The following is a 12,714-nucleotide window of genomic DNA, read 5'->3' as shown; positions in this document are numbered from 1 at the left end:
TTTTAAATTTCTTATTATAGCTAACTATCTGAATTTTTCCATGAGATTCATATTTTATGATATTATTAATATATTAACATTCATAATTATTGATATAAATTCTACTAAATAATTTGTTAAACTCTTTACTTTCAATTCTTAGTTAAAAAATCATAAAATATATTAGTATTAAATTTTATATTAATATATTATTATATACTTATCATCTTATAGTATTATTGCATATATAATTATTTTTTCTTATATCTTCTTGTGATATTATAATTTACTACTTAATTAGAAACTACACTAAAATATAATTACAAAATTGCATTAAAATCATAAAATCACATGTAGATAAAAAATTAAAAGGTAAAATATTTAAAGGTAGTATAAAGATAGATTATTTGAGAAATTTAATATATGAGTTACATTTTATTCTTGAAGTTATATAAATTACTACAATCAATATATATTGTAGTGATAATTCATTAGCATTTGTTAGACTACTGATTATATATTATGTGGAATAATTAGGCTACTAATTAATTATATATTAGATGGAATAAATTAAAAATTTTGATATTTCGTTTTTACTATTACAACAATTAGAAATTCACATATATATCTTTATTGAATTCTTGGATTTGTATTGATGAGAACTTAAAAGACAAATGTTTTGGTTATAACCTATAGATTAATATTAATAATTAATTAAAATCTATAAATTAATGAAGGGCTTAAAAGACAAATCACAATTCTAAAAAGATTGGCTCTTTTATATAGGTAATAGATTACTATTACAACAATTAGAAATTCACATATATATCTTTATTGAATGCTTGGATTTGTATTGATGAGGACTTAAAAGACAAATGTTTTGGTTATAACCTATAAATTAATATTAATAATTAATTAAAATCTATAAATTAATGAAGGGCTTAAAAGACAAATCACAATTCTAAAAAGATTTGCTCTTTCATATAGGTAATTGACTAGGAAAAGACACATGCAACTTCCATTGAATAATTACGAGCATAATATATGCTCTTATAATTGCTTATTTTTGCCTGAATGTACAATAAACTTTTTATGCACACGTTTTGTGTGTACAGTCGTTTTTTTATATAGCTACTTTTGTTTAAAAAAATAGAAATTAAATTTTTAAAACAAATTTTTAATTTCTATGAATTTTAATAGGTTTCTTTAAACAATTAGTTTATAAAATTTTAAATACACTAAATGTGTAAAACAAATAAAATTTGAATTAAAAAATTAATTAAAGTAAATAGGGGTATTTGATCAGGTACAAAAAAAATTAAACAATATAAAATTCATCAAGAAAAATCACTCGAAGACCGTATGTGTTACTTAAGCTTATAGTCTATGTATTGATCATATTTATCAAGATCGGTAATAATGGTGATGGAAGCTGTTTGGATTTTATTGATTGACGAGTGGACTTCCAAGTCTTTCTTGACTTGATGAATCAATCTGTAGCATCCCTTCTTCTTGGTTTGTTTCAATCTACCCGTGCAGGCACTGCCTGCATGGACAATGAACGGTCCGGATCACTAGTGCCTGCACGGGCAATGAACGGCCCGGATCACTCCACATGAGTGATCCGGGCCCACCTCCCTGTAAAAAAAAAAAAAAAAATTGGCTCGAAAAAATCCGAGCCGTTGGATCGACCCCTGCAGGCAGTGCCCGCAGGGGTAGGGTCGACCGAACCTTCTTCTTCTTGAGTACTATAAAATAAAAGAGAGCAAATCTTGGAGTATAACTGCAGGAAAATAGCCATGAGAACATCCCAAATATCTTCCATCTTATTGCTTCTTCTTCTCTCTTTGCTTTTGATGAACACTGGCTTTTCCGCAAAAACGGAAGCTGAAGCTCTCGTTCAGTGGAAGAGAACCCTGTCACCATCTCCTTTTACCATTCCATGGTCCCTTGATAATATCAGTAACCTTTGTAATTGGACGGGGATTGCCTGCAATGAAGGGGGCTCCGTTTCCGATATAAACTTATCATATGTCAATCTTTCCGGCAGAATTGACGGGCTCGATTTCGGTTCGTTCCCAAATCTCACCAGTTTTAATATCAGCCGAAACCGCTTCAGTGGATTGATACCGTCTAGTATTGGAAATCTATCTACAATCATTTTCTTGGACCTCAGCTACAATATCTTAGAAGGCATCATTCCACCTGAGATTGGGAATTTAACAGAGATTCGGTACATTAGTTTCCGTTACAACAGGCTCAGTGGTGAAGTTCCGCGTCAAATTGGCAAACTTCAAAAGGTGACGCACTTGGATTTTGGAGTAAATCACTTGGAGACGACTGATTGGTCTAGAATCCCAAGCCTCCCTTTTCTGACACTCCTCAGCCTTGGTGAAAATAATCTCACTTTGCAATTTCCAAGTTTTATAATCAGGTGCCAGAGTATTACTCAACTTGATTTGTCATTTAACAATCTCGCAGGCCCAATTCCCGAATCAGTATTCAAAAACTTGTTACTGCTCGAATATCTTGGTCTGAGCAGTAACTCATTTGAAGGAAATATTCCGTCTTCTTTAGGCCAACTCGTGAACCTTAAAGAACTATCTCTCGCATATAATCACCTCGATTCAACAATTCCTCCTGAGCTCGGCCAATGCACCAACCTTACCTTTATTCACTTAGGCTGGAATTCATTTACAGGACCTTTGCCTCTATCCTTGTCAAACCTGACCCAACTAGAATACTTGTCGCTACCTGATAATAATCTTTCTGGTGATATCTCTCATTTTTTAAGCAATTGGACCCAACTAATGTTATTGGCTCTTGGAAGCAATCGCTTCACGGGGGTGGTTTCATCTGAAATAGGCTCACTGACCAATTTATCTGTACTCGACCTGGCAAATAACAAATTTTCAGGTTCCATCCCACTGGAGATTGGAAACCTCCGAAATTTGAACTATGTAGACCTTTCAAATAATCTATTCTCGATTGCAATACCACCAACAATCACAAATCTCACAAACCTCTATGCGCTAAACCTTGATGCGAACAATCTCAGTGGAACTATTCCACCTACAATTGGGAATTTAACTTCACTCCAATATTTTAATGTGAAGAATAACCAATTGACTGGGCAGTTGCCTGAGAATTTTGGGAAAAATATTCCTGGATTGGCCACTGTTGATTTTTCTAAAAACCACTTCTCGGGGAATCTCCCACGAGGATTATGCTGTGGGTTATCTGTCTACTATTTTGCAGCGCAAGAAAACGATTTACACGGGCCATTGTTGGAGTGTTTCGAAAATTGTTCGAGTCTACGTACGACGGGAAATTTGAGAAGGCTGAATTATCTACTCTTGGACTCAAATGAATTAACAGGTGAAGTTCCTTTTATCGCGAGGAAGTTACATTCGGACGCCCATTCAAAGGTTGTTTTTCATTTAATTTTTCGATTTTCTACCCATTAGTTTCTAAGTGATTTGCAGTTTAACAGGGGAGATTCCATCATCCATTTGCGATATTAGTGCCCTTCGGATTCTCCATCTATCGAATAACAGATTGGAAGGAAAAGTTCCACAGTGCACAGGAAACGGAAGTGCTCTGTTATCTCTTAACTTGAATAGCAACGATTTGGAAGGAACAGTCCCTCAGTCCTTGGCCAAGTGCCGACAGCTTCAGGTTCTTAACATCGGGAACAATAAAATTCAAGATTATTTTCCCTCTTGGATGGAAAATCTCATGGAGCTTCGAGTTCTTGTGCTGAGATCTAATTGGTTCCATGGTACGATGCCTGCTTTAAAGAGTAATATTTCCTATCCTATGTTGCAAATCTTCGACGTCTCCGACAATCAATTCACTGGAGCTTTGCCAGACCAATATTTCAAGAATTTCAAAGCCATGATTGATGTCAAGGAAAACAAAACTGAAATAAAGAACTCAGCGTTACGTTACCTTTACATGGAGTCTGTAACATTAACTGTAAAAGGACTGGAGCTTCAATATCAGATAATTCTGGAAACACTTACGACCATTGATTTGTCAAACAACCTGTTTCATGGAAATATTTCAGATACAATAGGAATGCTCAAATCATTAAGGTATTTGAATTTGTCCCATAACATCCTCACGGGTCATATTCCTGAATGTGTAGCATATATAAGCGTACTAGAGTCCTTGGACTTATCTTCAAATCAATTGGTAGGGGAAATTCCCCAGCAGTTGACGAGGTTAACATTTCTAGCACGGTTGAATCTGTCATATAATCATCTTGTTGGGCAGATACCCCAATCTAGCGGTCAGTTTTCTACATTTGACAGCAGCTCATACACAGGAAACTCGGGATTATGTGGATTTCCTTTGACTAAGAAATGCACGGATGACGAAGAGATGTTGCCACAACAAGGTGATGATGATGGTAGCATTTTGGATGGATTTACGTGGCAAGTTATTCTTATGGGATACGGATTTGGAGTAGTTTTTGGGATCATTTCAAGTCGTTTCGTTTTTTGATCTGTATTAATAGATTTGAGTTCTAAATTCAGCACTAAATAAATTGAGGTTGTGGATATGTACTATATAGTGTTATTCCATAGTTTTGACTACATTGAATAAAAACACAAAAACAATGAGACAGTTTCACAAGTCAATTTGTGATATAGGTATTCTATTTGGGTCACTTATGAAAAATATTGATTTTTATGTCTAAGATATTAATTTTTATTGTAAATATGGGCAGAATCAATTCGTTTCACGAATAAAGATCTGTGAGTCCGTCTCATAAGATACATATTGAAAAAAATATATTGATGCTTATGTCTATAAATGCCAACTTCGTTTTATTACTTTTAGTCATTTGAAACAAGGAAGTTGGGAATGCATATATAAACAGAACAATGCTTTACTACTATATGCCTAATTTATTGACATTGTTTTCTCTCTTTTAAAACAATATATATTTTGACAAAAATAAACAATTATAAGATCATTAGGCTCGTGATTATTCAATGCATTTAGCCTCAAATCACGTAAAGTTCCTTAAAAGATTTTATCGTCATATACATTTTCTATTAAAGGAGTAAGTAAAAAGTTTTTTTTTTAAAAAAAAGAAAATTTCATTAATCATGCAAAGAATTACAATAATTATCGGCAAGAGTCTCAAAATAAACCAAAGAACTAGCATAAAAAGGAGCAACTCTAGCAAGAGTATGAACTACTACATTTAGATTTTTAAATAATTACTTGATCAGGAATATGATATGCCTAAAATGGAACAAATAAGCAGACAATGGGATTGTACAATTAAATTGTAGTGTTTATGAAGTGACTGGAGTGTTTTTGAAATGTAAGACCCTGTTATTAATTATCTGATAATTTGTTATAATTATTGACTTGATTAATTGAAATAATTAATTATGTTAAATAAATTTAAAAAGTATGTTAAAAATATGCATTTTAGAATATCGAAGTTAATACGATAAAAAAATACATCTAGAGTTCAAATAACATATGATAACAAAATAAATACAAAACAGGATAAATTGACACACATTACTATTATTAGTAAATAAACATAATACACACATATACATACACCCATCTTCAGTTCCAATAAAGAAGAAAGAAGAAAACTCATCCATAACCCCTTTTCTCGTCACTATTGTAGCAACAATAGAAGAATCGTCATAACTTCTTCATCCGATGTCGAAACTCAAATTTTCTTGAAGGGTTTTGTTCCCCACATCCGTAGCTTCGATTTGAGCCATGAAACACTGTTTTTGTTATCTTTCAACATGGTTTCTATTTACCCAAATAAAGTGGAAGCAATTTTGAACTAGGCAATACCTACCAGTGTGCCAGAGATTCGAAGTTTCACGGATTTAGCTGATTATTACCGTAGATTCATTGAATTTTTTTTCAAAAATTGCTAAACCTATCACTCAGTTGACTCAAAAAAATCAGATACTCACCTGGTCAGATGAATGTTAGTCAAGTTTGTCGAATTGAATGAGAGATTGACTTTTACACCAGTTCTCACCATTCCAAGTAGCTCGGGAGGATTTTTTGTTTGCATTGATGCATCAAGTCAAGGTCTAGGTTGTGTTCTAATTCAGCATGGCCAATTTGTACACTATGATTCTCGTCAGTTTAAACCATATGAATCTAGATATCATGTCCATGACTTGGAATCGGCTGCTATTGTCTTTGCACTCAAGATTTGGTGGCATTATCTCTTTGGTGAGTAATTTGTAATTTATTCAGATCATAAAAATTTGAAGCACATTTTCTCTGAATCAGATTTGAATACGAGACAGAGGCGTTGGATGGGTCTTTTGAAATATTATAATTGTGATATCCAATACCAGCCAGGAAAGTGAACGTCATTACTGATGCTTTGAGTCGTAAAATTTCTGATGTTAATTTATCCTTTATTCATGTTTCTGAGTTGCATGAGGATATTTGCACTTTTGGTTTGGATTTTCAGATTCAAGGAAATTTCATTTGTGTGTCTCGGATTTTTAACGAACCAGAGTTGATTTAGATTGTTAAGTCAGCTCAAAAAATTGATGATCGGGTTCAGAAATGTTATGAGTTAATGTCTCAAGGACATCAATCTGCATTCACAATTCATTCAGATGATTTTCTTTGTTTGAATGGAAGATTGGTTGTTCATGATAGTTCTGAATTGCATACAAATATATTTATAGAAGCTCATTGCCCTCATTATAGTATCCACTCTGGAGGTAATCTATCATATTCTAAGACCTCGGTTTTGGTGGAAAAAATGAAAAATGGTGTGGACGAGTTTGTATCTTGTTGTATAGTCTGTTAGCAAGTCAAGACAAAACATATGAGACTAGGAGGATTGTTACACAGTCTTGAAGTTCCTCGGTGGAACTGGGAATACATGGCTATGGATTTTGTCACTCACTTGTCTCGTACATCTCGTCAATTTGATGTCATTAGTGAAATTTTCTTATAATAACAGTTTTGAAGTGATTATTGGTTTGACTCCTTTTGAGACTTTGTATGGCAGACGATGTCGATCGTCTCTTTGTGGGATGAGTTTGGTGAAAAGCTTTTGACTGGACCTGAGATTATTCAAGAAATACATGACAAAGTTTAATTAATTCGTCATGGAATAAAAGCTGCTCAAGATCGTCAGGCAAGTTATGAAAATAAACGTCGCTAACCTTTAGAATTTCAAGTTGGAGATTTTGTGTTTCTAAAAATCTCACTGTTTAGGGGTATTGTTCGTTTTTGTATGAGAGTTAAATTGTCACCTAGATATGTTGTCACTTATGAGATTGTTGAGCATATTGGGACTTGCGCTTATCGGTTAGAGTTGCCACAGTCATTGTCTGGCATACACGATGTGTTTCATGTTTCTATGTTGCGCAAGTATTTGCCCGATCCATCTCATGTGATTTAGCCTGACGAGGTTGAAATTGATTCCTCTTTATCGTACACTGAGTATCCGGTTTGCATTTTAGACCGCAAAGATTAGGTTCTCGTAATAAAGTTATACCACTTGTTCGAGTATAGTGGTCAAGGAATGTGGTAGAAGAATCAACTTAGGAGACAAAGGAGAATAAGAGAGCATCTTATCCATAACTGTTTTATTGTTAGTATTGGCTTGTTGTATTCGTATAATGTGTAAGATTTATGTATATAAACAGAAACTTTGATGACAAAATTTGTTTTAAGGAGTGAAAAAATGTAAGTCCCTGTCATTAATTATCTGGTAATTTGGCATAATTAGTGAGTTGATTAATTAAAATCATTAATTATACCAAATAAATTTACAAAATGTATTAAAAATATGTATTTTAAAATATCGGAGTTCACGCGAGAACAAAATAAATGAAAAATCGGGATAAATTGACACACATTGCTATTATTAGTAAATAAACATAATACACACATATACATACACCCATATCTCATTCCAATAGAAGAAGAAAGAAGAAAATACATCCCCAACCCCTTTCCCCGTCACTATTGTAGCAGCAATAGAAGAATTGTCATAACTTCTCCGTCCAATGTTGAAACTCAAAATTATTAAGGGTTTTTTTTTTTTACATCCATAGCTTCGATTTGAGCATGAATCATTGTTTTTTATGTTCATTTCTATCCGCACAGAGCCCTATCCGTGAGCTGTTTTTCTGCGTGTGGAAGGAGCCGAGCTACTTGTGGATTTCAGCTTTTCTTCTCATTTTCTGGTGTACTTTGGGCTTGAAGATCTCATTTCCAACTTTATTTTGTAGCCCAGGAGTTGTTTGCAGGTATACCAAGTTTTAGGATTCAAATTTTAAGCACTTCGATTCATTTTGGTTCAAGGTTGAGATTTGTGTTATAATGTGTTTGTTTTCGGGTCGCTGTGATTAATTCATTGAGAATTAGTAGTTATGATCTAAATAGACTTCTAGTGCTCTGTGTTGGCTTTCTTTGATCATTGGAATAATCGAATTTCAATCAGTTATGGATTTGATATGAGTTTTCTACCAAAATGTGTTTAAAATGTATTTTGTATTTGAGTTGGGATGCAAACCTACTATATTTCGGGAATATGAGCTGTGTGAACTAGGATTCTGGAATTTTAGTTCAAATAAAAGTTGTAGATCTATGAATATCTTTGATATGAAACCAAAATCGTTTAATTCCATTAAGAATCGAGATAGTTATGCCTATTTTCCTGGAACTACTCTGTTACAGAATTTTGTCCGTAATTGGGTTGATGCAGAGTATTCTAATAAATTCTGGGTACAAACGATTGAGAATTGGAATATGTTTTCAATTAGACAAAGTTAGATATTTGATTTTTTTTTCATTTCTACTTGGAGGATATTGATTTGAGATAATAATGAGTTAGATATGAATTTTATTCCATTAAGTGATGAATATGCAAACTGTGATAGAACCAGCTGCATTGGTTCCTGTTTTCGGGTGTATGAAAATGTCGAAATGATCTAATCTCACCTTAATGTCTTCTGATGAAATACGAGAATTTGAGTTAGGATTTTAGTTGTATGATAAGTATATTTTGGATTAGTATTTGGTTTAGTTGAATATTTAATAAAATATTTTCAAGTCGAGAAGTTTGAAAATTTTTATATGAATTATTTGTTATTGTAGATTGATATATTAAATATTCGGCATATTATCTTACTTCTTAGGCCGATGAGATCAAAGGTGAGCTTGTTGTAGTTCAAAGTTGGTTCAAGTACAGTTCGGTAAATTACGACATAATGTATAAATTATGTTTTAGACATATATATGTTTTATAGTTGTTAATGTGATTATGTGGAGTTATATGAGTTGTAAAATATCTTGTTGATGTTTATGCTCAATTATTTGATATATTTATAACATTTAGTTTAGGGCATGATTTTATGGCATTCATGTTGAGCCAAATCATTCTTGTGACCCGTTTCTATTGTTATATTGTATTTCTAACACATGTGGTTATTTCGAAATCAACTAGCGGCTTTCGAGTCGAGTTATTCTTGATACCAAAATTATGATTGTCTATTTCTTGATGCATTTTCTATGTGATATGCACTTGAAATATTGACATCATATGTTGTTCGTTATTGTGCCTTCCAGTTGTATCATTATCAGTTGTATGGAGGCTGAGTCTTGGGTGTTTATTAGACACATCACAACATACCTAGCATACTTGGAAGGACGGTTTAGTTGCATGACGATATAGCTTCCCTGTGTGTTTTGGCTCGAGCATTATTCTTGTTGTTATCGTATTGTTTATTGGCTCATATTCTCCTGTTGTTATTGAGTCATGTTCATGTATTGAAGATTTCATTTTATTATATTTTTATACATGATTTATGATTATCTTATTGTTGTTTAACTCTTTCATACAATAATTCTAACCTAAGAATTTTTAATGGGGGATACTCTGGTTGTTGTTGGGCACCATAGTAGGTCATGAGAGTAGTTTTGCAACACCAGGCAGAATCTTTGCCAGTGGAGCTCGTGATTGTGATAGGATTACTCAGTTATAAGAGTTGAAATCTCTCCGTTAGTCCATTTTTATTATATTAGAGTCTGGTCAATTTTATGTCAGAATTTATTTACTGGGGAAATGTCCCATGTATTTGTGTGATTATTTGGAGTTGTTATGGTGAGTTTGGATTTAGTTTATGTTGTGTGAGTTTTGCCAGATTTATTTGAACAAGTTGCCTGTGAATGGTTGATTTGTGTTTGGTCGACACTTGAATGTGATTGTTTAAATACATTATCGTTGTCCTTGAGTCATTTTTCTTTTATATCATTTTAAATTTTTGGTATGTCCTATTTACGGGGAGATAATGCAGAAATTTTTCCACGCTCTGAGGTACATTTTTAAGTATTTTAAATCATTTTCCACTCCATATTTAAATTTAATCATTATTTTTTGATAATTAATATAAATTATAATAATTGGGTCTGAAAAATTCATTGAAAGATGCGGGTGTGGATTTTTAGATAGATAAATGGAAAAATTCTTAATTTGGTCTTTGATATTTGTCTCTATGCACTTTTAGTTTTCTATATTACCGAATTTCAGTTTTAATCAATTATCTTTTTCTTTTTTTTTTCAATTTTACTTTTTTTCTACGTGACACTAATATGTCAAATGCACTCAATCAATAAAAAGACTAAAAATACAAAACAAATGAACAAATTGCTAAAAAAATAAAGATGCATGATTAAAACTCGAGTTTGAGAATAAAACGGAAAAAAATCGCAAAACTTTAAATATAGAGGATGGAAAAAAAAATCCCTAGATAAATAGATATATAACATTGAGAATTGCCTTACATGAAAAACTATAGTCATTACAAGTGACTAATGAATGGAGTATCGTTGGATTATAGTTTTAGTCCATTGCAAAACAAAAAAACATGTCATCTCGCATTGGATCAAAGTTTCACTTGACGAATCTGTATCCCGGTCTCTACGTTCTTGGTTCTTCTACGCTATAATTAAGAAAGCGAAAATTGGAAATATGTAGTATTACCATAGGAAAATGATAACCATGAGAATATCCCAAAGATTTTCCATCTTATTGCTTACTCTTCTTCTTCCCTCTTTACTTTCGCTAAGTCCGCTTTTCCCGCGAAAACAAAAGCTAAAGCTCTTGTTGAGTCGAAGAAAACCTTTTTCACCATCTTCTGTTAATAGAAAATTAAAAAAAGAAGAAAATAAAAAAATTCTCACTTTATTTTACTTTTATCTTCACTTAAAAGATGAGATGAACTGAGGTCGAGTATTAACTCTCATGGTCTCACTCTGCTTTCCCCTACAACTCGAGTTCGAGTCCTACCACCCCATAGATTAGGATCTCAAAAAAAAAAAGACGAGATGAATAATGATATTTTTATTTTTGTTTTAAAAAATATCTAGTGTTGGGTTAAGCATACATGAGTGAAAGTAGTACTTGAACGAGTGACCTCTAAGAAAGTTCTCATACGTCAAACTACTAACGTTGTGATGCTTGATCTGGTTGGCTAGGTAGGTTGTAAAAGAGTGACGTCAGATTTTAACGGGTAATACTGTCTGTTGGGGACAAGGCTGACCGCAGGGAAATGAAAAAAAATTGATCTATAAGGATATGAGACAGCAACAGTTGATAGACACGCACCTCTCTGGACTCATTGGCCTAACAGCTCGACCCATTAGCTCCCAAATAGATGCACTATATGTTGCCACGAATATAAGGAAATAAAGTTGTGCTTTGGTTAACAGATATAGTTTTTGGCCCAGTGGTAAGCACTTGATCCTAACAACTGATATCAGAGCAAGGTCATGGGTTCAAGTCTCCCAAGAAGCCTATACTTCTTTGAGAATGTTGGGTTAAGCGTTCATGAGCGAGAGTAGTACTGGGATGGGTGACCTCCTGGGAAGTTCTCGTGCGTCAAGCTACTGACGTTGCACCGCTTAATCTGGTTGGTTAGGTGGGCCATAAAAGAGAGACGCCAGATCTTAACTAGTAACATTGTTTTTGCCGGGGTCAGGGTTGACGGTAAGGAAAGGGTAACACTAGTTTCTAAATAATATTGTATAGCACAAGCAGATAGACACGCACCTCTCGGGACTCATGGAACTAACATCCCGACCCAATAACACTCAAGTAGGTGCTCTCTATGTTGCCACGAGTATAAGGAAATAAAATTGCGCCTTGGCTAGCAGCTATAGATTTTGGCTTAGCGGTAAGCGTTTGATCCTAACATATTGTTTCTTATATCCTAGAAGCGCATATTTTTCTTTTCGCTAGTGTGATCATTTATATTGTCAAAATCCAAATTTAACGTGTTGTATTTTATAAATTTGTAATTTTGGTCTTTTTCTAACTCTAAATTTTAATTTAAATAAAAATAATAGGAATTTATGTGTAGTACACGTGTTTCAAATGGGTACTTTTATTTACATGATTATAATTGGTCCTTTGACCCTACAGTAGGGGTAGGACCCTCATTGCAGGAGAATGATCTAGATTTGGAACACATGATTTTCAAGTGTACCACATCAAGTCTTAGATATTATTCTATACTATTTTATTAAGTTCGAGACACTTAGAGTAACTAACTTTGGTGTCATGGTCTGTTTTAATAATTATATATATTAATAAAATGTTAAAATTTTAATTCAAGTTATATGTAGTTCAGTGGATAGAGTCATTATTTCTTAGGGTTTAGGTTATAGGTTCAATTCCTACTGAAGTTATTGTTTTATTCT

General features: G+C 33.2%; 1 protein-coding gene and 1 long non-coding RNA gene across 2 annotated transcripts; both read left to right on the top strand.

Moving 5' to 3' along the window:
• The first annotated feature begins 1,740 nt into the window (after positions 1-1,740).
• Positions 1,741-4,577, top strand: LOC142541350 (uncharacterized). Its single transcript, XM_075647897.1, has 2 exons — positions 1,741-3,357; positions 3,473-4,577. Exons 1-2 carry the CDS (start codon positions 1,779-1,781, stop codon positions 4,486-4,488), a joined length of 2,595 nt encoding a protein of 864 aa, XP_075504012.1. The 5' UTR covers positions 1,741-1,778; the 3' UTR covers positions 4,489-4,577.
• A 3,151-nt stretch (positions 4,578-7,728) lies between these two features.
• On the top strand, positions 7,729-9,828 carry LOC142541346 (uncharacterized). The gene is made up of 2 exons (XR_012819315.1): positions 7,729-8,261; positions 9,583-9,828. It is a non-coding gene; the product is annotated as an uncharacterized LOC142541346 (long non-coding RNA).
• Positions 9,829-12,714: the final 2,886 nt, after the last annotated feature.

Source organism: Primulina tabacum, chromosome 1, assembly GCF_025594145.1.
Source record: "Primulina tabacum isolate GXHZ01 chromosome 1, ASM2559414v2, whole genome shotgun sequence".
NCBI classification, from domain to species: Eukaryota; Viridiplantae; Streptophyta; class Magnoliopsida; order Lamiales; family Gesneriaceae; genus Primulina; species Primulina tabacum.
Note: the sequence above shows the minus strand (reverse complement) of the source record. Positions and strands in the feature narration are given on the sequence as shown.